This window comes from Onychomys torridus, chromosome 5 (genome assembly GCF_903995425.1).
Source record: "Onychomys torridus chromosome 5, mOncTor1.1, whole genome shotgun sequence".
Lineage (NCBI taxonomy): Eukaryota > Metazoa > Chordata > Mammalia > Rodentia > Cricetidae > Onychomys > Onychomys torridus.
The window spans coordinates 70,102,350-70,129,829 of record NC_050447.1 but is presented as its reverse complement, the minus strand read 5'-3'; the positions used below and the strand labels follow the sequence as shown (position 1 = coordinate 70,129,829).

At 44.2% G+C, this 27,480-nt stretch overlaps 1 protein-coding gene across 1 annotated transcript; it reads left to right on the top strand.

Annotated features, from left to right (window-relative positions):
• The first annotated feature begins 4,293 nt into the window (after nucleotides 1-4,293).
• Phyh (phytanoyl-CoA 2-hydroxylase) lies at nucleotides 4,294-26,983 on the top strand. The gene is made up of 9 exons (XM_036186991.1): nucleotides 4,294-4,470; nucleotides 7,981-8,039; nucleotides 10,013-10,123; nucleotides 12,310-12,478; nucleotides 13,572-13,653; nucleotides 15,911-16,092; nucleotides 21,263-21,412; nucleotides 23,847-23,981; nucleotides 26,529-26,983. The coding sequence occupies exons 1-9, from the start codon at nucleotides 4,396-4,398 to the stop codon at nucleotides 26,580-26,582; spliced, it is 1,017 nt and encodes a 338-aa protein (XP_036042884.1). The 5' UTR covers nucleotides 4,294-4,395; the 3' UTR covers nucleotides 26,583-26,983.
• Nucleotides 26,984-27,480: the final 497 nt, after the last annotated feature.

Sequence of the window (27,480 nt, the reverse complement as noted above, 5' to 3'; positions counted from 1 at the left end):
AAGTGCTTATCATTTTTATTGATTGATTTCCTGTGTGTGTCTGTGCTTCCAGAGGTCAGTAGACAAACTAGAGGAGTTGGTCCTTGCTTTCCAATACATGGGCTTGAGAAGCCATGCTGTCATCCTTGACAGGGAGGGTCTTTACCTACTGAGTCATCTCAGGCCCAGGAGAAATCACCTCTGTGAATTTTTGAGTAGCAACTGGGCAGGAAGTTGATCAGAAGACAGATTTTTTTTAAAGCTGAAGGATGAAGCATGAACCTAATTAGTCTTAATAAAAATTAGGAGTCAGATATTGGGGATAATAACCTGAAAGAGCAGAGGAGCAGCCACCAGAGACTTCTTACCTCTCTGAATCTGCCAACTGAAAGGGCTGAGATCCTGTCTCCAACCTGCCTTACCACTTCCTGTCTCTGGCTCCCTAGTGCTGGGATTAAAGGTGTGAGCCACCACAGCCCGGCTTCTATAGTTAACTAGTGGCTAACTCTGCCCTCTGTCTCCTGGCAAGTTTTATCAAAACCCAAACAAAATATTACACAAGAGGAGAAAGCATGCAGCATGCTTTTATATTGGTGGGGAAGTCCCTAGGAAGATAGAGGACAGGACTGCTGTCACGTTCTTGACTAGGCAAGAAGAGGAACGGGTACAAAAGGGCAGGGCTGGCTTTTCCTGGAAGCACAGTTGTACTATGGAAGTGCAAGTGAAACCCTGGCAGGTTGCAGCAGAAAGAGATTAGGTTCGCTTCTGTAGGGCATGGAACAACAAAAACGAACTTGCGTGGGCTGGAGAGATGGCTCAGAGGTTAAGAGCACTGGCTGCTCTTCCAGAGGTCCTGAGTTCAATTCCCAACAACCACAGGGTGGCTCCCAACCATCTGTAATGAGATCTGGTGCCCTCTTCTGGCCTTCAGGCAGAACACTATATACATAATAAATACATCTAAGAAAAAAAAAAAAAAAACAGAACTTGCTCCTAAAGCTGGGCAGGGTAGCATACCCTTACATCCAGTGCTCAGGAATCAGGCAAGGAGATAGCCACAAGATGGAGGCCAATGTGAGCTACATAGTGAGTTCAAGGCCAACCTGAGCTACGTAGCCAGTCCCTGTTCCAAAAAACGAACAACAGAAGAAGACTTGCCACCAGAGTACTTGGTGCATTCATATATACTCTCAGAATCTCTCAATTTGGAGCTGATTACAGGCAATTTCTCTTCCACGTAATGAGTGTCTCTTTCTTTTCAGACAGGATCTCAAACTCACTTGCAGATAAGGCTGACATTGAACTGCCAACCCTCCTGCTCCTATCTCCCAAGCACTGGTATTAGAGGCATGTCCCAGCATACCAAGTTTCTTCCTGCTGGAGATCAAACCCAGGACTTCATGCACACTAGGCCAGCCCTTCACCCACTGAACTGTGTTATTTATTAAGTAGCGCAATGTTATTCATTAAGTGTGCTGTTTACCGTGTGAGAAAAGCCACGAGGTACAACAAAGCGCACTGTAAGAGTCTATTAAGGGAAGGGAATAGAAGGGGTGTGCCTAGGCCTCTGGAATGACCGTGCAGGAAGAGAGAAGGAATAGGTGGATTCTATTACACACTTACACACACACACACACACACACAACACACACACACCGCACACCCCGTACATGCATATATGGGCTTATGTAGCTATTCCACCCATGCACATAAATTACGTGATCATTATGTAGGATGTAAGGCCCTAGGATGACTAAGTAGCTTGCCTGGCTACTGGACAGCACATGCACAGTCTAGTAGCTGGGGGAGTGGCTAGGAATTCTAACAGACTGCATCCCCAGAGATGGTGAAATGAAATTCTCTTAGGTATGCACAACTCTTGAGCAATTTAATCTGAGGATTTTTTTTTTTTTAAAGTTTCTACTGTATTTAGCTGCTTAAATGTAGTTATTTAAAAAGTCATTCTCTGGGTTGGGGATTTAGCTCAGTGGTAGAGTGCTTGCCTAGCAAGTACAAGGCCCTGGGTTTGGTCCTCAGCTCTGGCAAAAAAATAAAAATAAATAAATAAAAAAAAATTTAAAAAAAAAGTCATTCTCTTTAACTAAGACATTTGGGGAACATTTTCTGAGATCGTTTTAAAAGTTGCCTTGTTCACTTCTCAGCCATCTGTCTAAAAACAAGTATAAAAGTTGTTTTCAAAACAGCAAAGTGGGCCGGGCGGTGGTGGCTCACGCCTGTAATCCCAGCACTTGGGAGGCAGAGGGAGGTGGATCTCTGTGAGTTCGAGGCCAGCCTGGTCTACAGAGCTAGTCCAGGACAGGCTCCAAAGCTACAGAGAAACCTTGTCTTGAAAAAACAAACAAACAAAAAAAACAAAACAGCAAAGTGGGGTTAGAGCAGTGGTTCTTAACCTTCCTAACACTGCAACCCTTTAATACAGTTCCTCATGCTGTGGGGAACCACCCCCCCCACCATAAAATTATTTTTGTTGCTACTTCATAACTGTAATTTTGCTTCTGTTATGAATCATAATGTAAACATCTGTGTTTTCCAGCGGTCTTAGGTGATTACTGTGTCATTTGCCCTGCAAAGGGTCTTGACCCATGGGTTGACAATCACTGAGCTAGGGATGGCTCAGTGGTTAGGATGACTTGCTGCTCTTGTGGAGGACCAGGCCTCAGTACCCAGCACCCACATGGTGTCTCACAAACATCCATAACTCCAGTTCTAGGGATAAACATGTTTTTCCAGCCTCTGCCTGCACCAGGTGTGTGGTGCACATGCATACATGTAGGTAAAATACACATAAAATAAATAAATCTAACAAAGATCTTTAGTGCAAGTGAGCGCCCGGCACTGGAGTGAATGCATGCTGTCGTCTTCTCTGGAGGATGAGGCAGGAGGTTCGTTTCAGTCCAGAAGTCCTGGGCCAGCCTGGGCAGTGTAGTGAGATACCTCAGCCTCTAGCGCAGCAAAGCAAAGCAGATGTGGGACTGGAGATACAGCTTAGTGCTAGTGTACTTGCCTAGCAGGGTTGAGCTCTGGGCTCTAAGCTCAGTTACCACGAGAAAAACAATACCCTTGCACACATAGAACCACGAGGACATGCTGCCTCACACACTGCAATCATGCACCCCAAGCCGGTCATTTTTTCTGGTCTTCATCGTTCGTTCTCTTAGGCTAGAGGCGACCCGAATTCACACTAAGGGCGGTTTTTGTTTTCTTCCTTCTCCCTGCAGTTCCCACTTTTTACCAGGTGAGGGCAGTAAGAAGACCCCCTTATGTCCCAAGTGAAAAGACGCGGTCAGTCCTGCGTTTAAACTGGGGGCCACTTAAGCTTCTCTTTTAGGATGCCGGTGAGGTTCCTCAGATTGCTCAGGTTGGACGGATGAGGTTAGGAGCTAGCAAAGGAATCAACCGGTCCTGGGAGCTTCAGCTCCCAGGAGTCTTGTCCCAAAGGTCAAGGCCAAAAGGGCAGGCTAATAAACCAACCGAAAACAGGAAGTAGCCATCCGCCTTCTTGCTTGTCTCTCCTGAACTCTGGCACTGTCACCAAATTATATAATGAAAGCACTTAAGAAATCATAACATGTTTATGAAGAAGCAATCTAGACGTCACTCTCTATACTAAAGAAACCAGACACAGCGAGATGATGTGTAGTGGATGGATTTCAAAGAAATTTTAGGAAAAGAGTTTTTAGCTGTGTAAGGAATTTTACGTATTATACTGAACTAGAGGTTAGTGAGATAACACAGAGGTTAAGTTTGCCGAACAAGCCTGACCACTGGAGTTCGATCCCCAGCTGGTGAATCAACTTCCCCAGATTGTTCTCTGATCTCCACAAACAAGGATGCAAACACACACACACACACACACACACACACACTCAAATGTAACAAGAATAATAAATTATTCTAGACTGCGTGGATCGGACTTCTGGGAGCTATTTAATTCCACACACTCTTAAAAATGAACGGCCAAGCCTTCTAATATTTTGGGAGGAATTCACACTAAGTAAAATGTCTCCTTTGAAGAGCACAGATGATTTTAATTTTTATCGGTCCGCTGTGGGAGGATTAGTCTCGAAGATTGGTTGCTCACAGATTAAAACTACGAAGTTAAAAGTGTGGCTCAGATCCCGAACTGCCTCTGTCGCCGGGAGACATCGCCCCAATCATTAGAACCTTCTTGTTTCCGTGCCTGGGGAAGGATCCTAGCAAATTAGAACAAAGTCACAGTGTGGACTCCGTGATTGCCTGGGTTTGTACCTTAACCCCAGCACCCTCCCCCTGCAGGACGGCGTGGGAGGTGGGAGGTGGCGCTGTCACTCCATCCGCCGCCAGGAGGCGGGGCCTTGCGATGAGTTAAGTGAGGCCCAGGCCCAGGCCCAGGAGCTTCGTCTCCTGACTTCTACCATGGACCGTCAGCGAGCTGGCGTCCGGCTGCAGGTCATTCTGAGACACCTCAGCGGACCCTCGGCCCCAGCGATTGTATCCTTTGGGCTGCGGAGGGGCCAGGCTGGAAGGAGCATCTCCACCCTGGTTGTGGCTCCAAGGGCGCAAGACAGCCACTGCGCTGCCGGCTCTTCCTTGTTTCCACTCCCCGGGGGAGCGGGGAGGAGGCTGCATCCCCGTGTTCGGTGATCCCCCTACATCCCCAGAGGACCCTTGACCGGGCGGCGGGCGTGTGTGACTCTGCCTGGCCTGGGTGGCTGGTGCACGTCCCCGCACCATTCCGAGGCTGCTTAGCACAGTGGTTTCTTGCTTTGTGTAAAGCGAAAGAAGTAAAGCAAGAGGTGGCGACGTCGTCACGAGAAGAACTTTGCCATATTCAGCTGCCTTGGCATTTTTCTGCCCTGTATTTTCCTACACCTAGAAACGCCAAGGACAGTTACACTGTAAACAGAGGTACAGAGCTGCTTGCCTGTGACCAAGGCAGGCAGAGGCAGGGATCCTTGGGGGTCAGGAGGGGGCGCCAGTCGTCAAAAAGAGAAGGATCGGGATGCAGGACTCTGCCCTGCAGGCAGAAGCCCTTCTCTACCTGCCCCCTTCCCACGGAGCTTTGTGTGCTCCTGCAGGGTCCTGGTACTGCAGGTCTCCCCAGCTCTGCACTGGTTCCGGAAAGGGACTTGGTCCCCCTTGGCTTGCCCAGTTCCTTGGTCTTCAAAAGTGAGTGTCTGAGGGAATGTGTGAGGAAGGCAGAGATGCAGAAAGAGGCCAGTGAGTTCATCAATAAAGTACTGGCTCATCCAACATTAATAACTGAGTTAAGGAGCCAAGTTTCGTCCCCAAAACTTACTTTAAAAAATCCCAGGCCTGGTGGTAAACACTTGTGATCTGGGAGGTGCAGACCTGAGGATCGTTGGGGCTTGGTGGCCAGCCAGACTAGCTGATGGGTAACAGTGAGAGACAGTGTCTCAAAAGCAAAGCAAAACAAAACAAAAACACTAAACCAAGGCTTTCAAGCAGGTACATGCATACACACACACACACACCCTGAATTATGCCCGCAGCGGGTAGGAGGAGGTATCAAACTGTTGGCTGCGCGATCCAGGGTTCTCGCCCTGGAAATTTCTAAAATTAACTGCCTGGGATTTTCCCACAGGCAACCAGATTATACCAGTTCTGATTTCTTTCCTTCGGTACCTGGCATCTCTGAGGCTGGTCATGATAGCGGTTTATTTGACCTTCCCTGTTGCTCTGACTGCTGGGTGGCTGAGTTTACAAGCAGCAGTGTGCCAGGCCTACCACAAATTTAAACTTCCGTCTGCAGGTTGAAAGCCTTTGTTAGAGCTGCATATGTGGGGTGGAGTACCACAGTCCTTTTCTTCTTGGCTCCTGGATGTATGCTAAATTTTGAGAAATTTGGATATACTGGTGCTAGATATATTTGGACTGAAATTGGTGCAGTCTCTTGCTACTCTTTTGGGGTTTTTTTGGTTGTTTGTTTTGAGACAGGATCTTTCTATGTAGCTCTGGCTGGCTGGAATTTGCTATATAGGCTATGTTGTCCTAGAACTCACAGAGATCCACCTGCCTCCGCCTCTCAAGTGCTGGGATTAAAGGTGTGATCCACCAAATTTAGCTAGGTACTGCACTTGTAACTTGAGTCAGTTTTCAATTTAAATAGCCAGATATGGCTAGCAACTGGTATTGGATATTGGACAGTGCTGGCCAAGAACCATAGTGAATATATTACTTACGTAGACTTCTGGGAATTATGACAGTTTTTCCCCAGCCTTAATTTGCTTCTAAGAAATGTACATTGGGGAAAAGTGAACGTTTTTTTTTTTTTTTGTTTGTTTGTTTACATAATTGGTATTTAACTGTAGTCACAGCTTTCTGCACCCACTTTTCACTTAGCTTTTCATCATACATTTCAGCATCATTAAACACTTCTCCAAGAACAATAACTAAGTTGTAGAAACAGTGGAGAGGGGCCAAGAGACAGGGCTGGAGAGATGGCTCAGTGGTTAAGAGCACTGACTGCTCTTCCAGAGAACCTGGGTTCAATTCCAGCACCCACAATGGCAGCTCACAGCTATCTGTAAGTTCAGTTCTAGGGGGACCTGACACCCTCACACAGTCATACACACAGGTGAAACATCAATGCACATAAAATAAAAATAATTAAAAAAAAATAGACCAGTTGGCAACTGCCTTTAATACTGGCAGAGGCAGGCGGTCTCTGTGAGTTCAAGGTCAGCCTGGTTTATCTAGCAAGTTCCAGTCATCCAAGGCTACATAGTAAGATCCTGTCTTAAAAAAAGAAAAGAAAAGAAAAGAAAAATAAAAAAAGTAAGAAGAACAATGAACCAGGTTTGGTGACTTATGTCTATAATTTCACCACTTAGGCAGTGGATGGAGGCAGGAGGATCAGAAGTTAAGATTGTACTTGGTTACACATCAAATTCAAGGCCATCACTTGTTACATAATACTCTGTCTCAAAAAGTCATTTAGCAAAAAAAAAAAAAAAAAAATAAAAAAAAAAAAAATCAAGATAACAATCCAGGCATGGTAAAGCAAACCTATAATCCCAGTATTCAGGAGGTTAAGTCAGGAGGAGGCTGAGGCCAGCTGACTATAAATCAACTTCCAGGCCCAATCTTAGCTACTTAGTGAGATCCCACTTCAATAAATGAATGAAAATAAATGATAAACATGTTTATGTGAAGTGACATTGTGGGGTTGGTTGGTTGGGTGGTTTGAGACAGGGTCTCACTATGTACCCCCAACTGGCCTGAAACTCTCACTATGTAGACTAAGATGGCCTCAAACTCATAAAAATCCACCTTCCTCTGCCTCCCAAGTGCTAGTATTAAAATACTAGGTATGCCCTCCTACCTGGGTAGAAGTGACATTCTGAGAGCAGCCATTTAAGCTAAAGAAGCAGAAAAAAAATGCCTGCCACTAATCTGCAGTTACTGCATGAAATAAGATCTTACAAACACATTTCTAGCCTTTTTTGATATTTAAAAATATACGGGGTTGGGGATTTAGCTCAGTGGTAGAGCGCTTGCCTAGCAGGCGCAAGGCCCTGGGTTCGATACTCAGCTCAGGTTAAATATATATATATTCGACTGTTTAGATCATACTTTTTGTGCCCTAATGACTGCCAAACTCTTAACAGTTTAGACCAAAGTCACAATAGGCAAGTACGTATCCCACGGTCTCTCCTCACTTCTACAGTATGACCTTTGGGGTTATAGTCGTTCATGAAAAGGAATCCCGGGAAGAGCTCCAACTGAAGCTACAGGTGGAGATGGGGTAATGCCCTGACTGGACCATTCTCTTCAGAGTGACAGTGCTTGAGCTGGTCAGACTTTCTAAACATCAGCTCTTCTTCTCTTCAGGCCCCACTTCAGGCTGTGGTCACAATGAGAGGAGGCAACCTCAGTCCCAGCAGTGCGGCGTGCAGGGCCATGTTCCCCAGAAACAAGGCGGGAGGCGGGTGTTAGGCACAGAGTTTGGTTCCTTTGTTCTCCTTAACTCCTACTTAGGTAGCTCACCCCATATCAGGGCCAGTGTCCTCTGCCAGCTCCTACCCTCAACAATTCCAGTAAGTAGATCTCCTTTTAATCTGTAACTATACTGTGTACACATTCTGGTTTTATGCCAACTTGACACAAGATAGTCATCTAAGAATCTCAATTGAGGAATGCCTTCATAAGTTGGGCTGTAAGCAAGCCTGTAGGGTATTTCTGAATTAGTGATTGATGGGCAAGGGCCCAGTCCATTTCGGGTGGTGCCACCTCTGCACTGGTGGTCCTGGGTTCTATAAGAAAGCAGGCTGAGTAAGCCATGATGAGCAAGCTAGTGAGCCGACCCCTCCATGGCCTCTGCTCCTGCCTCGAAGTTCCTGCCCTGTTTGAGTTTCTGCCCTGAGTTCCTTCTGTAATGAAGAGTGATCTATCTGGAAGTGTAAGCCAAACAAACCCTTTCCTCCCAAGTTGCTTTTGGTCATGATGTTTTAGTTCAGCAAGAGTAGCCTTAACTAGGACGATATGTGAAAGTCTTTTTAGTGGAAGCTGGCATAGAATGTCCACTCTCCACCTGGTAGCATGCAGCACCCTGCTGCATCAGAACTCACTGTAGAAACACCTCACTTCCAGAAAGCATTCTAAATGATACAGCTTCCGGGAACTTTGGAGAGTCTAACTTAGGTTTTCTTTGCATATTCTAAAATCCAAAAGGAAGAAAAAAATAGAAAATACATAATCTAACCCCTGAAAAATCCAAGCATTGTATTGGCTAGCATTTTGAGTGTGTGTGTGTGTGTGTGTGTGTGTGTGTGTGTGTGTGTGTGTGTGTGTAACTTATTTATTTCTGTGAAGTAAGGTCTCATCAGGTAGGTCTTGAGCTTAACACCCTGCTGCCTCAGCCTCCTGAGCAGCTGAGACTACGCTAGGCCAGCACCTGGCATGTATATTGCCTTGTTTTGAAAGGGAAAAGCCCAACCTCCATAAATATCATACAGATAGTCGCAACGCCAACCTTAAGGAGTGGGTTGGTTGACCTGAGTTTGTAAGCTTGTGATCTGCTCATGTGAGCTTTGTTACTTTGTTTGCTCCTGAGACTGTACTGACCACACAATTTAAAATGTATTATCTGGATGTGGTGGTACTTGCCTGGAATCCCAGACTTTGCAAATTCAGGGCAGGAGAATTCCAAGTTCAAGACCAGTCTGTGCTACAAAGTGAGACCCTGTCTTAAACACACACACAGTGGCGCACGCCTTTAATCCTGGCGTACTCCGGGAAGTAGAGGCAGGCAGATCTTTGTGAGCTCAAGGCTAGCCTGGTCTACAGAGTGAGATACAGGAAAGGCACAAAGCTACACAGAGAAACCCTGTCTCGAAAAACCAAAAAAAAAAAAAAAAAAAAGAAAAAAAAAAAGAAAGAAAGAAAGAAAGAAACACACACACACTTTATTATATTGGTCCTCCATTTGAAAAACAATTCTTATTCACTGTAGGAAAAATTTTAAATTCAGAGTTTAGAATTATTACCAAAAGGCAACCATTGTTTGCCTTCTCTCTCCTCTCTCTCTCTCTCTCTCTCTCTCTCTCTCTCTCTCGTTTTATATGACTTCAGTCATATTCTATTATGACAAGTGTTTCTACAGTATTCTGCCCTTCATTTTAAACATCTCTTGCATGGATATAATTCCTTAGTTAATATTTTGCCAGTAATACACATTTTTTGGTGGCCATATGTAATGTTTTGGATTTAACATTCTTTAAAAACTTTTCTAGGTTACTTCAATAAAGCCTTATAAATAGAAATGTTGAATTAAAAAATATGAATGTAGGCTGGGTGTGGAGGCACATACCTTTGGTCCCAGTACTCAGGAGGCAGAGGCAGGCAGACCTCTGTGAGTTTGAGGTTAGCAAGTTCCAGGTCAGTCAGAGCTATAGTGAGACCCTCTCTCCCCGTCTCCCTATGAATAGATCTCAGGTTCTTTGTATACTATTAGCTTGTAATTTAAAGTGGGAACTTACATGGAGGTGTTTTTTTTCTTTCTCTTTTTTAGGTACACTTTGGATAATAATGTCCTAAGCCTGGAGCAGAGAAAATTTTATGAAGAAAATGGGTTTCTTGTCATTAAAAATCTGGTATCTGATGATGATATTCAACGTTTTCGGTATAATACTGCTATTTATGATTTTACAAAAAAATGTATTACATGAATGTAATGGCAACACAAGTTAGATTAGTTTGTGTGTCCGTGTGTGAGAGATGTGTGTCTGGGAATTGATGAGTGTGAGTACCAACACATGCATGTGGAGGTCAGAGGACCACCTCGCTGTCTGTTCTCTCCTTCCACCTCGTCTGAGACAAGGTCTCCTTTCTGTTTGCCATTACTATTCACGGGGCTGTGAGCTTTCAGTAATTCTCCTGCCTCTGCATACATCTCACAGAAGCAAGGCAGGGACTATATAGCTCCACACTACCACATCTGCCTTTACGTGGTTTCTGGAGGGTCAAGGTCATATTTGGGCAGCAGCTGCTTCAGGCACCGACCCTCCTCCCAGCCCTGTTCAGATGCTTTTTAATGATGTGATTTGTTTGCGGGTCTTTAGAAGTGTTGAGTTCCAGAGCTAGAGTCTTAGTCCTGTATCTAACGGGAAATAGTCTGTGGCGATCTGCAAATGCCTCAGGCTTTTAAAATGAGGTCTTTTAATCCTACTGGTGTCTTAGTGTTGTTGTTGGACAAAATGAAGTGAGAGAGATGGAGGACACTAGGAACAGGGTTGGCACCCCAGCGTTGCTACACAGTGTTTGCTGTTCAGTTTTTTTTTTTTTTTTGCATTAGGGATGTTCAACTTGGAACATCAAATAGATTTCATTGTCAAATCTAAAACCTCCTGGGTGATGACATGATGTAATAGCTGGAGAATCTCACATGTGCCCTCATGTGAAAGGTGGAAGTCAAAACACAGATACACTAAAAATAGTACATAAAATGCCTTTAGGCCTGTGGATAAGTTTTTTGTTTTTTTTTGTTTTTTTTTTTTTTTTGAGCTGAGGATTGAACCCAGGGCCTTGTGCTTGCTAGGCAAGTGCTCTACCACTGAGCTAAGTCCCCAATCCCCTGTGGATAAGTTTTTTTTTTTTTATTATATTTGTGTTTTAATTTTACATATTAGCCATGGGTTCCCCTGTCCTCCCCCCTCCTGCCCCCGCCCCCACCTTCCCCCCAGCCCCTCCCCTCCATTCCCATCTCTTCCAGGGACAAGACTCCCCTGGGGATTCAGCTCAACCTGGTAGATTCAGTACAGGCAGGTCCAGTCCCCTCCTTCCAAGCTGAGCAAAGTGTCCCTGCCCAGCTGGATCAAGAACAGAAAGGGAGAACAAGGAATAACAGACCATGATAAATGAAGACCACATGAGAACAGGAAGAAGCAAAGTGCTAGAGAGGTCCCCAGAAATCCACAATGATACCTCCACTGTAGACTACTGGCAATGGTCGAGAGAAAGCCCAAACTGACCTAGTCTGGTGATTGGATGGCCAAACACCCTAACAGTCATGCTAGAACTCTCGTCCAATAACTGATGGAAGTGGATGCAGAGATCCTTTGCCAGGCCCCAGGTGGATAAGTTTTGATGAGAACTTTTGTGTATAGACTTGGGTCCCATCTCCAGGTTATCACATTATGCATATGTAAATATTCCAAGTATTTTTAAAAAATCTGAGATCTGAAACACTGCTGTTCCCAAGCATTTCAGGTAAGGGATACTCAATCTCTATTATTATAATGTCACCATATCAAGAAATACTTCCCAGTCTAGGGAGATGGCTCAGTAGGTAAGGTCTTGCTGTGTGAGCATAAAGACCTGAGTTCTGAAAAGCCAGGGATGGCAAACACTGGGGGGAGGGGGGAGCACTCAATGGCCAGCCAGTCTAGCCTAAACACACACACATACACGAATGCATGCACATACACACGTACAAGCACACGCGGCAGCATATATCTGTAACCCCAGCACTGGGGTGGGGGGGCAGGGAAGAATTAAACACACACACACACACACACACACACACACACACACACAAACACACACACACAAACACACACACACACACACACACACACACACACACACACACACACACACACACAGTTTCCCTACTGGTCTGCTGTGGGTGAGGTATTTTGAGGTAACAGTTCCAGGTAGAAGGCAGAAAGAACTCGTGGCCTTGTTCTCCTCCTTTCCATGAGCATTATTCTACTAGAGCAGAGAAGTGGTCCCAAAATCTGCAAATCTTTCAACAGGGCGGGGCCGGCCAGCCAGAGTCATGACATTCTTCGTATACCTCATTTCTAGAGCGGAGTTTGAGAGAATCTGCAGAAAGGAGGTGAAGCCACCAGGGGTAACGGTAATGAGAGATGTGGCCATCGCAAAACTGGACCACACACCAAGTGAGAAAGTGGTTACGAAGATCCAGGATTTCCAAGAAGACAAGGAGCTCTTTAGATACTGCACCCTGCCCCAGGTGAGAGCCCTGCCTGCCTTCCTGCCTGATGGCCCATCTACAAGTCTGCCTGCAACACTGCTCAGTTTACTTCATCTTGTTGTCCCTTTCCTGTTGGCCTCATAGCTGGTCTGCCTCCATCCAGCCCCTTCCTACCTGGGGTGCTGGAGCTATGTTCTTAAGTGAAGGTGACTCTGCCCCACAATGGTTATGACAACATCTGGAGACATTAACAGTTCTCATAATTGGGGTGGGGTGAGCTGATGGCTTCTAGTGGGTAGTGGCCACTAAGGCTGCTAATGGGACCCAGAGATTCTATAATGCACAGAGGAGTCACCAGTCCAAATAAAGAATTATCTCAGGAGCTGGAGAGATGGCTCAGTGGTTAAGAGCACTGACTGCTCTTCCAGAGGATCCAGGTTCAAATTCCCAGCACCTACATGGCAGCTCACAACTGTCTTTGACTCTGATACCTTCACACAGGCAAAACACCAATGCACATAATATAAAAATAATAAATTTTCAAAAAATTAGCTCACCTCAACTACCCATGGCATCCTGATTGAAAGACTTTCCTGTGGACTGTGTTAATTGTGTTTTGTAGTGAAAAACAAGAGACCTCACCTAAGACTTGATAACCAGAATATCAACAGTTACAAAGCTATTATTTGTAAATTTATTTATTTATTGTAATGACTCTGGTCAGTAGAGGTGTGAGATTAGTTTGGTCTTGTGTGTGTGTGTGTGTGTGTGTGTGTGTGTGTGTGTGTGTGTGTGTGTTGCTGACTCCACTCAGGGCCTTGGATACCCTAATCAAATTGTTGCCTTCCCCTTTAGGTTCTGAAATATCTGGAGTGTTTCACTGGACCCAGTATATGGCCATGCACACAATGCTGATACCCCCCTGAGCTGCCAGCCCTGCATTTTTCTTGCCAATTTTTGTGTTGTTATTGTTGTTGTTGTTTTAGACAGGAGTCTTACTCTGTATAAAACTGACCCTGGAATGCAGGGTCTTTCCGCCATCTTGGGTCTTCTGTAGATCATTGTATGCCATATCATTTGCCTGTACTTCTGACCGCCTATGAAGTTGTATTTTTTACTGCTTTTCTCATAGGTTCTGAAATATGTGGAGTGTTTCACTGGACCCAATATCATGGCTATGCACACCATGTTGATAAACAAACCTTCAGATTCTGGTAAAGAACTCTTCTTTGTTAGGGACATGCAAAAGAAAAGTATTGCTACATTAAGTATGTAAAGTTGATGTTCAAACCTAGGTCATGCGTATAACTATCAAACTTCAGATGAGGGAATGTATAAGCTTTCATTTAACTCTTAAAACAATTTATTTTATAACAACATTGATGAGTAATAGTAATTTCAGATAGTGACTATAGGGAGTATTGCTAAATAATCACACAACAGGCTGTAGAGTTCATCAAACAATAGTTTGTATATCATAGACTTCTATTCAGTGTGTCTAAGCTTCTTTCTTATTTCTTCTTCTAGACAGGGCTTCTCTGTGTAGCCCTGACTATCTTGGAACTCACTCTGTAGACCAGGCTGGCCTTGAACTCAGAGATCTACTTGCATGCTGATCCCCCTGAGTGCTGAGATTAAAGGCATGGGCCACTACTGCCCAGTGTGTCTGAGTTTTTTTAATTTAGTTTTAACTATATGCATATGTGTGCTCAGGTATGTATAGGTGCTCACACATGTGCATGTGCTTATATGTACATGAGAAGGTTTGCATGTTGACAGCCTTAGTGTCCTCAGAAACCCTGTCCATCTCCTTGGAGGCAGGGTCTTTCATTAGCCTGCAGCTCACCAACTGGACTAGGCGGGATGGTCAGTGCTCCCGGGAAGCCTCTTGTTTCTGCCTCCCCAGGGATGGGATTACAAGTATGCGCTCTCCTGCCTGGCATTTTTAAATGGGTTCTGTCTTAGTCAGGGTTTCTACTGCTGTGATGAAACACCATGACCAAAGAAACTTGGGGAGGAAAGGGTTTATTTGGCTTACACTGCCACATCACGGTTCATCATCAAAGGAAGTCAGAACAGGAGCACAAACAGGGCAGAAACTACATACAGGCACTGATGCAGAGACCATGGAAGAGTGCTGCTTGCTGGCTTGCTCCTCATGGCTTGCTCAGCCTGCTTTCTTATAGAACTCAGGACCACCAGCCCAGAGATGACACCACCCACAGTGGGCTGGTCTCTCTTCCATCAATCATTAATTAAGAAAATGCCCTCTAGCCATGTCTTATGGAGGCATTTTCTCAATTGAGGTTCCCTTCTTTCAGATAACTCTAGCTTGTGTCAAGTTGACAGAAAACTAGCCAGCACAGGTTTTGAGGACTGAACTTAGGTTCTCATGCTTACAAGGTGAATACTTTACCAACTAAGCCCTCAGCTGCTCTTAAATGTGGCAGCATGGACTCTGCATTCCTGACCTGAACACATAATTATAAATGACAAAATTAAAGCTATTATTTTTAAATCACACTTGAGTCCTTAAGACATCCTGTGCTTACCCACATGTACATGCAAAGAACTCACTATATTAGAAATAGAATCCAGGTGTGTGCATATGAATAGCCCCAGAGATTCTAGTGCAGTTGGCTCTCGAACCACACTGAGAGATCCTTCTGCCAGCAGCAGAAGTCAGCCAGTAGGGTTTTTTACCCTTTCCACTTTTCCTGTGTGCCAGGACCAAAGCATAACATCACCGTGTTTCCTCCTCCGAGAGTCTGGGAACAGATGGTTAGGGAACCAAGATCCAAGGGCAAAGCCAGGAACATTGCCATATATTCAGTGGCAATAACTGGATACACACATGTCTGTCCCCTCACCGAGGACAAGGCCTGAGAGAACCTCCAAGCCACAGGAAAGGGGAACTGGAGCTTGGCCCCATCTCATTCTCCTTACAATCATTAATTCTACTGTGGTAAAATCCTTATTGAATGCTGACCCTGTGCAAATCCCAAGCAACAAAGGGATGATGTGTGACTGCTAGAAAGGATATTAACTACCCCTCCAGTGGAACCTGGAAGTAGAGGGTATGGAGCCCTCACTGATACTTCAATTTGTTGCTTATCTCTTAAGACTGATTTCCTATGACCTGGTTTCACACATTTGGGATTTTGTTTTGTTTTTTGGTTTTGTTTGTTTATTTGTTTTTTGTTTTTTGTTTTTGGTTTTTGTTTGTTTTTTCCAGGCAGGGTTTCTCTGTGTAGCTTTGCTCCTTTCCTGGAACTCACTCTGTACCCCAGGCTGGCCTCGAAATCATGGAGATCCACCTGTCTCTGCCTCCTGGGTGCTAGGATTAAAGGTGTGTGCCACCATGGCCCAGCTATTTATTTAGTTTTGGTAGATAGGTCAGTGTTTCAGGTTTTCAAGCAAATGAGGAAATTCCAAGACTTCAGCATTTTTTGACAGTAGGTTCTGTTGCAGGCAAGAAGACTTCCCGGCATCCTTTGCATCAGGATCTTCACTATTTCCCCTTCCGTCCTTCTGATCGTATTGTTTGTGCTTGGACCGCTATGGAGCACATCGACAGAAACAATGGTTGTCTGGTTGTGCTCCCAGGCACCCACAAAGGCACACTGAAGCCACACGATTACCCCAAGTGGGAGGTAGGTCTGCATAGCTGCTGCACTTCTCTGTATGATTGTGGTATGTGTGTGTGTGCATTCATGTGTGTGCACATGCACGTGCTGGCTGGAGGACAGCCTGGGGTGTCATTTCTCAGGTGCCTTCTATTTGTTTTTTAAAGCAGGTCTCTCACCAGGTAGGCTAGACTGGCTGGCCAGTGAGCTCCAGGATCAGCCTATCTCCTCCTTATCAGTACTGGGGTTAAAGCAAACACTGCCACACCCAGCCTTTTCTTTCCTTTTAACTTGTGGTCTGAGGACCAAGCTCAGGTCCTCATGCTGGAACAGCCATCTCCTCAGCCCAGCGGCTAAGTCTTTCCAGAACCCTTTGCTGTTTTTAGTTTACATCAGTGGACAGGAGGAGCCGAGAAAGGAGACTGCATTTCCTTTCTTAGCAAATATCATCTTGAGCTATACAGTATATATACCATATACAACATATCAGAGCAATTTTAAGGATGTCAGGTAAAATATCCAATGACATCTATCCTTTCAACATGTGTTTGAAAGCCAAGCCAATGTGGGGGACTTGGGTCTGTGCTACGTAAGTTCCATCACAAAGGCCAGTCATAAATATTTCAGCCCCAGATACATGTGATAAATGACAAATTAGTCTTACTCACCCACTGATGATGGATCTCAGAGTGAAGAAGAGGGCCAGGCTGTCACCTACAATTGCAAAGACCAGCAGACACTAGAGCGGTGGTTCTTGACCTTCGTGGGGGAGGGCAAATACTCTTTTACATGGGACAACACAGATATTTACAGTACAGTTCATAACAGTAGCAAAAGTGCAGCTCTGAAGTAAGAACAAAAATAATTTATGGTTGGGGGTCACCACAACGTGAGGAACTGTATTAAAGGGTCACAGCATTGGGAAGATTGAGAACCATTGCCCTAGAGAGAGCTGGTGACTGAGTTGAACATTGAAGGACATGGTAGAAATTCCTTCTAGAAAAGAGGCACGGAGGTCAAAGGCAAGCATAGGCATGCTAAGGAGCAAAAGGAGCTGGGCGCTCATGGAGCAGATGGGTCGGGGGCTTCAGGGACACGGAAAAGATTGGCAGAGGGAAGGACCAGATTTGAGAAGACTTTCACGCTGCCTCTAGTTTGCTTGGGGCACATGGACCTTGCCTTTTGTAAGCAGCTGGCAGAGCTTTCATTTAAAGAAAGTATTATACTATGTTTGGAGTATAATTGTCATATAATTAACTACCTATTTCTGCACACATATTGGTTACCATACTCAAGAGAATCAAAGTCCCTCTAGCTTGGTGTGGTGGCACATGCCTGTACTGTAATCCTAGCATTTAGGAGGCTGAGGCAGGAGGATGGGAAGTTCTAGGATGGTCTAGGCAACATTGCAAGAGCCTGTCTCAAAAAAAAAAAAAAAAAAAAAAAAAAAAAAAAAAAAGGAAGGAAGGAAAAGAAAAACCCCTCTCTCTCCACCTGTTATCAAAAACAATCACTGAGCTGTTTTCCATTTTTGCAGATTTGTTTTGTTTGCATTTTTAAAAAAATGTTGCATAAATACAGTTCTGTAGTATTCACTCTTTTTTTGTGTGGCTTCTTTCACTTAGCATACTTGAGATGCACAGATATGGTGTGTGTCTTGACAGCTCAGTTCTTTGCATTGCCAAGCTTAATTTTATTGCTCAGCTGCACGCTTTTTTCTTAACCATTCAGCTCTTGCTGTGGGGAGCTATTAAGGTTTTTGCATCTATGAATGAAGAGACCAAACCAATTCTTCAAGAACAGTTATTTTGGGGTATGGTACAAGATGCATTGAAAATTTGGGAAGCCAGGGGCAGAGAACCAGGGGGGAGGTTCTCATCATTTCAAATCTAAGACTAGAAGACCCTGAGCTCTTGGATGAGGGTCAGTCTAGATAACATATCCATGGTAAAAAAACAAACAAACAAACAAAAACAAAACAACAACAACAAAAAACAGGGAACTGATCTTCTGGAGGAAATGGAGAAGCCTTGTCGTACAGTCAGTTTCTGGTTTTGTTTGTTATTTTGTGGGTATCTGTGTACGCGCGCAGCATGCTTGTATGCACTATAGCACACATGAGGAGGCCACAGGGCACCTCGCAAAAGTCTTGTTTTCTTCCACTTTGTAGGTCCTGGAGGTTGCTCTTGGCAGCAGCTACCTTTACCCACTAAGCCATGGAGGTAGCCCAGGACGTTAGGATTCTTAAAATGATACTATGTGACATATTGTTATTATGTGAAAGTATTTCAGTCTGTTCGTGATGGTAAACCTGAAATTGTGAAATCCATCAATTTAGGGTTAGGTAGAGGCAGAAAGATAGCTCAGTAGGTGAAGGTACTTGCTGTCAAGACTGATTGATCCCTGGGCTCCACATGGTGGAAGGAGAGAAATAAATCTCATAAGTTGTCCTTTGGCTTCCACAGATGTGCTGTGGCATGAGCATCCCCTCCTCACATAGTAAATATATGTATTTGTACTATATATGTATATGTAAATATATGTATAGATCTGTATTCTTTTCTTTTAAGGTTAGGTAAGGGTTGGTCGGTACCAGGCTTTTTCCTTTGGGTCACCAACCAGCTCCCAAATCATGACACAGAGACTTACTATTAGTTTTGAATGCTAGGCCTAGCTTAGCTTGTTTCTGGCTAGCTCTTTTAACCTAACCTGTTTTTATCTACCCTTTTCCTCAGTGCTTTTTACCTTTCTTTCTTCTGTATATTTAACTTTTCCTGCTTCCCTATGTCTGGCTGGCTGGCATCTGCCCGGCTTCTTGCCCTGGGCAGGTCCCTCATTCTCTCCTTCTCTCTCATTCCTCTTGTTCTTTTTCCTTTTCTTCTAGATTTCTCCTTCTATTTATTCTCTCTGCCCACCAGCCCCGCCTATCCTTTCTCCTGCCTCACTATTGGTCATTCAGCTTTTTATTAGACCAATCAGGTGCCTTAGGCAGGCAAGGTGAAACAAATGTAACACATCTTTTCATAAACAAACAAATGCAGCATAAGCAAAAGTAACACACCTTTACACAGTTAAAGTAATGTCCTGCAGCATAAACAAATGTAACACACCTTTGCCTATTTAGAATAATATTCTACAGCATTGGTCCCAGGCACAGGGCTAGGCTCAGGCTGACTTAAGCAAAAGGGAATGATCTGGAGGCTTTCCAAGGACAGCATTTCCAGGCCAGCTTAGCTTAGCTTCCAGGTCACACACCCACCTTACTGGGAGAAAAGGGTCCTGGTTTCAAATTGCAACACGAGACCATAGAAAATGACCATAGGAAAATGACCATTCCCCAAAAGGAATTTGGGATAGTCTTAGCAAGGATAGGAAGCTGGGGCTGGGAAGATAGCCCACTTAATAAAATGCTTGCAAACATGATTCCCCAGAACAACTACTATTTCTTCTTCTTCTCCTCCTCCTCCTCCTCCTCCTCCTCCTCCTCCTCCTCTTCTTCCTCCTCCTCCTCCTCTTCTTCCTCCTCCTCCTCCTCTTCTTCCTCCTTTTCCTTCTCCTCATTATTATTATTATTATTATTATTATTATTATTATTATTATTATTATTATTTAAAAGGCTGAGCATGGTGGGCACACTTGAACTCTCTGCTGAGGTGGAGACAGGCTGAAGCTCCCTAGAGCTCACTGGCCAGCCTAGCCTACTTGGTGAGTTCCACACCAGTGAGAGAGATTGTTTCAAAAAAGAAGGTGGGAGTTTTTCACTCCTCCTACCGGATATTTTGAGGTAGGAACTTATGCAAGCAACTCCAATTAAACTCCATGAGTCACACACAAAGAAGACAGAGAGCGGGGGTGTGAGTGCATTCCAGTGTGAAATTGTCAAAGATCAAAAAAATGAAAACAAACAAACAAACAAAAACAACAACAACCATAAAAACGTGTAAGGGAAAAATGGTAGACAGTAGCTGAGGAGCAACACTCAGGCTGACCTCGATCTCTATACCTCCGCCTCCTGAGTGCTGGGTGCAAAGATGTGCCATCACCCCTGGCCGTTGGTTCTTTTCTATTCTTCTTGGTTTACTCTGGGTGTGACACAAGAGCTTTGTGCACACACCCACCCACTGTACCCCCGATTTGGAGAGAAGAATTAGCTGCCCCAGGATACTCCTGACGACGACGACGAGGAGGAGGAGGATGCATAGGAAAATCTGGATAGGGAGAATGTCATGCTAGGAAAGAACATTACTGATTCAGGTTGGACAAGCCTAAGGCAAATGTGTGCATTTGCCCATTGTATTAGCCAGGGTTCCGTAGCAGAACTGAAACAATAGGATGGATAGATATTTTATACATACATAGAATTTATTTTATCAACTTACATTAAAACAGCGGCGGCAGTTGTCCTTTGAGGCTGGGTGCTTTGTCAGTCACAGCAGTCCCACAGTGGCTGTCCCACACTGGAGAGGCCAGCAGGGGTTGCTGCACAGGTGGACCAGATGAACAGCTCAGCAGTCCCAGCCTGACGTCTCAAACCTGGACATTTTCTGGAGAGCCATTGGGCCTTCATGATAGAAGCCTGGAAACATGGGTTCTAAAGTCAGCAAAGGAGCAGCAGCAGCAGCCGCCGCCCGGAAAGGGAAGATAAAGCTCTGAAATGCAGTTAGGCTTTTGGCTGCCCTCTTTGTATCTACTGCCCCCTACTCTGGGCAGGTTTCCACTAGCAATTAAGGCAATTGGGACAATTCTTCAGGTGAGGCTCCCTACCTCGGAGGTTCTAAAAGGTGGCAAATTAGCATTAAGACAAGCATCACACTCGTATTAACCACCAGAGGCAAAGCTGGTCTAAATCAGTTATAATTAATTTGCTGTAATTGCACGTGTGTGGAGGTCAGAGGACAGCTTATAATTAATTAATTTGCTGTAATTGCACATGTGTGGAGGGCAGAAGACAACTTATAATTTGCTGTAATTGCACATATGTGGGGGTTAGAGGACAACTTTCAGGAGTAGGTTCTCTCGTTCCTCTATGGGTCCTAGGTATCTGAATGTCAGGATCTTGTGGCAAGTAGAGTCTAACTTAGACATGCTGTTGTCTTGGAGGAAGTTCAAGGACTCTTGCTTCCTCGATAGACTGATGATGAAGTCTTGGCCATGGTGGCACCTGGAATATGAACGTGTCTTCTTCTGTGTGTTCTAGGGAGGGGTTAACAAAATGTACCATGGCATCCAAGACTACAAGCTGGACAACAAGAGGGTGCACCTGGTGATGGAGAAGGGAGACACTGTTTTCTTTCATCCTTTGCTCATCCATGGATCTGGTCGGAACAAAACTCAAGGATTCCGCCAGGTATGCACTCAGATTGCTACCTCTCCAAAGATGAGTGGACTAGAACAAAGATCTAAATAGGCATTAAGATAGCAAAGAATGCAGGACTTTTCACTATGGGGCCAGTTTATTTACCAGGATATACACATTCACTCTGTTAGGCCCTCACCTTGTGGACACCATTCATGGAATTACTTCTGAACAAAGTGGCCTTTTTAGCACACAGCTGCTGCTGAGGCTAAAAACAATGGCTGAATTACTAAAATAGCATCATTTGGAATTCCTTTTGCTCATTCTAAGTACAACAGGAGAGAAGTTCATAGTATCTTTACTAATGAGAAAAATAGTACTGATCCAAAACAATATTGAGTTCTGAAGGACACGCTCAGAAACTGGACTCAGTGGGCGCTTGTGTTTTCAATCCTTAGCTTCAGAATGTTTACAACTTAATACTTCAGTGTCTGTGTTAAAAGTTCCCCACAGCTGGGCAGTGTTGGAACATGCCTTTAATCTCAGCATTCAGGAAGCAGAGGCAGGTAGGCCTCTGTGAGTTCAAGGCCAGCCTGGTCTACAGAGTGAGTTCCAGGACAGGCACCAAAGCTACACGAAGAAACCCTGTCTTGAAAAAAACAAAACAAAAAAAGTTAAAGTTCCCCACAAATGCCACAACTTCTCATTTTGACAGGTCCAGTAGATCTGCTAGTCCTATGAGTGTACACTTCCTCATGGAAATATAGTTGTCTACACCAAACATCAGGGCTCCTTTGGGTCTAAGTGGGGCTTTCTGACTCCTCACATGGTTCCCACCCATCCTTCCTGGCTCTTTGAGCCCAAAGACAAGGCACCAACTGTATCTTCCACTCACTGATATTCCCACTAGGTTCTCTAGAGCTTGGGATTAGGCTGAAGGGGTGAAGATGCTGCCTCAGGACAAAATTTAAGGGGCTGCCAAAGGTTCAGCATGAACTTTTAAAGAGCTATGCTTCTTATTATGCCAAATTTTAAAATAAGAGGCTAGTATTGTCTCTCATAGTTGTGGAAGTATGAGGTATAAGCATTGAAATATAAATAAGTTCTGATGCTGGGCAGTGGTGGTGCGTGCCTTTAATCCCAGCACTCCGGAGGCAGAGCCAGGCAGATCTCTGTGTTCGAGGCCAGCCTGGTCTACAGGGTGAGATCCAGGACAGCCACCAAAACTACTCAGAGAAACCCTGTCTCAAAAAGAGTTTTGATATACTGAATTTGCCCTTTTTTATATTTTTCTAGTGTCTTGAATAGTCTAGAAAAATAGTCACCATTGTTTCATAATAAAATGCATATGGGAGAGCACATTTTCCATTTGTCTTGGTCTCTGATGCAGCTCCATCTAGCACTCAGGTTTACTCAGGTGACAGAATTTGAGACGCCACTGTAGAAATCAGTATTTTGAGCAAAGTAGCAAGTCCTTCCAATGGATGTGGTCACCTTTAGATAATGAACTAGTGACAAAAAAGAAGAATTTTAATGACTGCTTTGCAAGCTTGGATTTGTTACAAATTTTTCTAGAATGGAGAGAAATGAGTAGTTTCAGCCTTCCTTCAGAAGGAGGCAAGGTGGGTTCATGGAACTGACGTTCAATGCCCCTTTTGATTTGAGAGGGTATGTGTATTCTTCTTCCGGAGGTATTTTCAGTTTCCATATCTATCTCCATTGAAATAATGACCTGTCTCAAATTCAGCTGGGTAACCAAGTTGAGATGATGCTGAAGTCCAGTGTGGCACACACTTGTAATTGCAACACTCAGGAGACTGATGCAGGAGGATCACATGTTCTGAGAATGGGGAGACAGTTTATGCAACACAGTCTTAGCTACATAGTGAACCTACCCCAAAAGAAGAAAAGATGAGAGAGAATAGTGGAACACTATCCATTTAACAACTTTAGGGTATGGGGAAATTTTAAATGCCTAAAAATATCGAAGATCTCTTAAGGGACTGGACTTCCTAAATATACCTTAAAAAACAAGTATCACAGCTAATTAAAAAAAAAAAATTTGTGGGCTAGTGGGATGGTTCAGCAAATACAGGTGCTTGCTCCCAAGCCTCATGAGCAGAGTTTGATCCCTGAGAGTCAGAGGGTAGGAGGAACGATCCAACCATCAAAACCTGTCCTCTGACCTCCACACACTCGCGCGCGCGCGCGCGCGCGTGCGCGCGCGCGCGCACACACACACACACACACACACACACACACACACACTCTTTAAAATCTTTTGTAATTTCTTAATTAGCCTTTGGCTGTGGAAGGAGGGACCAAGCTGTGCATGAGGAGACTGGGTTAGGATACTATAGGCCACCCTTCCACTTGAGACATCAAATCTCAGGTGAAACATTCCCGTTCTAGGGCTCTGCTTGATTTGGGGCATAATGGGATTAGTAGGGTGCTCGTCTCTAATCTCAGTCTATCCTTTCTGCAGGCAATTTCCTGTCACTATGCCAGTTCCGACTGCCACTACATCAGCGTGAAGGGCACCAGCCAAGAAAACATCCAGAGGGAAGTTCAAGAGTTAGCGGAGAAACAGTATGGCATAGAAAGCAACGTTGACTTAAAGGTATGTTTATGAAACCAACCCCAAAGGAAACACTGGGGTTCTCTTTCTTCAGATTGAATTTGGAAGCATGCAGGCTTCTGTTTGCTCCCTTCAGAGCTGTTCCTGGGCCCACCAAGAACGACAGTGTAGGGCTTTCATTATGGATAGTTGATGTTGGTGCTGATCAGTCAATCCCAGTGAGTGGGCACATTCACTTTTGAAAGCTGGTTTTATTCTCTTTGTCATCACAAATGCAGGCCTGGGACCTAAGGATATTGAGTTAGTGATAGTTAATGCACCGTAGGTCACATGCCATAGGTCACACAGATGCCATGCTCCCCAGCTGTCTCCAGTCATCTGGAGTATCTTGATCCCACTTTGGAACCTACAAAGGTGAGAATGTGGAATCTATATAATTACCAAATCTCAATAAGGAAATCACTTTGAGCTGGGCAGTGATGGCGCACACTTTTCATCCCAGCACTTGGGAGGCAGAGGCAGGTGGATTTCTGTGAGTTTGAAGCCAGCCTGGTCTACAGAATGAGTTCTAGGACAGCCAGGGAAAGAAAAGAAAAAAGAAAAAGAAAAAAAGAAATCACTGTGGAAATTAAAAAACGAAAGTAGCCACAAATGTGTCCTATATCTGAAAATGCTCTGATTTCACATTTGCAGCCCCTAAAAATTCTTATTGTTCATCTCCCTCTGTCTAGGACTTAAAATGCCTCCCATGGAGGGAGGTGAGGAGGTGGGAGAAGGGGAGGGAGGGGGAACTGGGGTTGGTATGTAAAATGGAAAAAAATGTTAATAAATATATTTTTTTTAAAAAGAGCAAACAAGCCACTTTAAAAACCTTAAAACAAGGGAAAGCAGTTTATACACTGAATGTTCTTAGATATGAAGAAACTTACGTTGAAATTTAAAAAGTTCTTTGTCTTTTGAAAAAAAAATGTCTCCCATGGATAACTAAGACTTGGGTCTAACACGGATGTCAACACCTCTTCCGGGGTGAGGTTCCACATTTGTAGATTTGGCCAATCGAAATACTGGAAAATATTAAGAGTATTTGGGGCCTGGAGAATTGGCTCAGCAGCTAAGGATGAGAACTGCTCTTGTAGAGGACCCCAGTTCAGCCCGTTACAGGCTTCTAATGGCCCCTGCCTCCAGCTCAGGGGACCCAGCACCTCTGATCTTTTAGGCACTGCACTCACATGCACATACTCACACACAGACACACCTACATCCTTAAAAAGAAATTAAACCTTTCAAAAGGTATTTGAAAAAGATTGCAGGTTCCCTGAACGTATACAGACATTTTTATCACTCTTTGATAGGGCATTTACATTCTGTCGGGTAGTATGGGTAAGCCAGAGATGGTATATGGTACGTGGTAGAATGCATATGGGCTCTGTTCAAATACTGCACCATTTCATACGAGGGTCTTGCCATCCCATGGCTTACAGTATCCAAGGCGAGTCCTGGACTGTACACCAGGCTTGAGGCCTCACATGTTGATTGTTATTACTTGGTAAGTTATAGCTTATCAGGTTTATTGAGAAGAATGATGGCAACTCCTGCTATGTAATCACTTCTAACAGACAAGAAGACTTTCATGTCACTTGTATTTCTCACTGAACTTCAGTAGAACAGTCAGAGTGGCTTCATGCCATTTTGTAAAAATGCCGGAGGCTGATGTAAGTGGCAGAACTAGGTTTGGGAGCTGGACTAATTCATTCTTTCTACTATATCTTACGGTTCGCTCAAAAGATAAACAATAGAAATTGAAATTGTATTGTTAGAAATGAAAAGGAACTGGGTGTGGTGGCTAACTCTTAGAATTGCAGTACTCAGGAGGCTAAGGCAGGAAGACTGTCACAAATTCAGAGCCAGCCAGGGCTACATGGTGGGTTCGAAGCTGACTTGGGTTATAGGGTGAGACCCTGTCTCGAGCAAGATGACTCAGAAAGCCTGAGGGCCTGAGTTCAACTCCTTCAGCTCACAAGGTGGAAGGAGAGAACCGACCCCACAAGTTATTTTCTGACCTCCATCTGTTCTCTTACTCACGTATGCCATGCACACACTCATAAATAAATACATACACAAATAAAATGCAATAAAAAACAAAACACCACCAATAAAAACAAAGGTGTGGGAGAATAAAATTTAAAAACAAATTAGTCAACTATGGCATCTTCTTCACAATCATAATCCAATCATGAGTAGAATTTTCAACATACTTCCAGGTGGATCACATCAAGGACCAGCAGAAAGACAATAAACAGTTTTTACTGTGGCCAAGGCATGTATGGACCTAATAGCATCATCTGCCATTATCATCTGTGTCCAATCAGTCAGGGCTGGTAGCTGGGAACCTACTGACCTAGTATAGTTAGCACTATTCTAGATACTGGTAGGTAGAGTGATTGGAGTCCCAGAACAGTGTTTATTTACTCATCCATAGAACTATTAATATGTTTTCCTGTTTAGTCATTTGTAGAGGCTTGAACCCCTTTTCTCATGGAGGGTAGGCCAATGGAAGTGTCCCACAAACTCTGTTTGATATTATTTCAGGATTTTTGGATGTTTCGAGGCCGATCTGTGAAAGGGGAAAGAAAAAACCTTTGACCTAGTCCTTCAAGAGTGATACAACAATGAGTGCCTATAATCCCCACACTCAAGAGACTAAGACAAGAGCATCATGAGTTCGAGTACCGCCTGGGCTACTAGCAAGATACTGTCTCCTCCCCTTCCCTCCCCCCCCCCTGCCATAGACAAAACAAAAATAACTAGCTCTTCATTATAATTATTTTAAAGGAGACATCAAAGCAAGACATCTCAGGAAAATGTTTTCTTATTGAGATGATGCCATCTTTTCTATCTCCTGTTTACAAATCAAGACATGTACTGGGGCCTTAACTGCCCAGATTTAATTATGTGGTTCTGTTGTTTTAATTGAGTGAAATATTACTGTTTTAAGAAAAACTAACTTGGGATATAACTAATAAAAGTGACTGAATATAATTTAAGCATTTCCAGTCAATTTCTTTAACTCCACAGGCACTTTACCTGAGCAGAAAGGATTTCTTGGAAGTTCAGTCTACATACATCAGGGTGTACATCCCTCCTACCATGAACCCACCTCCTACCGTTTCAAGTCGTGAGAGGCTTTTGTTCTAGTCTAGAACAAAGAGTGAATATTCACAGTAAATGATGGGCAGAGCGAGAGCAGCGTGGAGTCCAATAAAGGTTGAACCTCGTTTTCTGATGCATGCTTCCTTGCAAGCCTTCACCCCAACCCCTTCCATAAAACACAGACCAGTCATCTCCACTAGTTTCTTTTGATGCTGAGTAAGGAAGACAAGAGTGCCTTGCAGGTATTTCCTGTTGAGTGGAGCAGCTGAAATCTTTCCACCTGTGTGAGTAAAGCCTCCCCCTTTAAAACACAGGGCTTTTGGATTCTTTTGTCTCTATTAACATTGAGTGTGGACTCCGGGTGACTACTGCAACTTATTTCTACACCAGC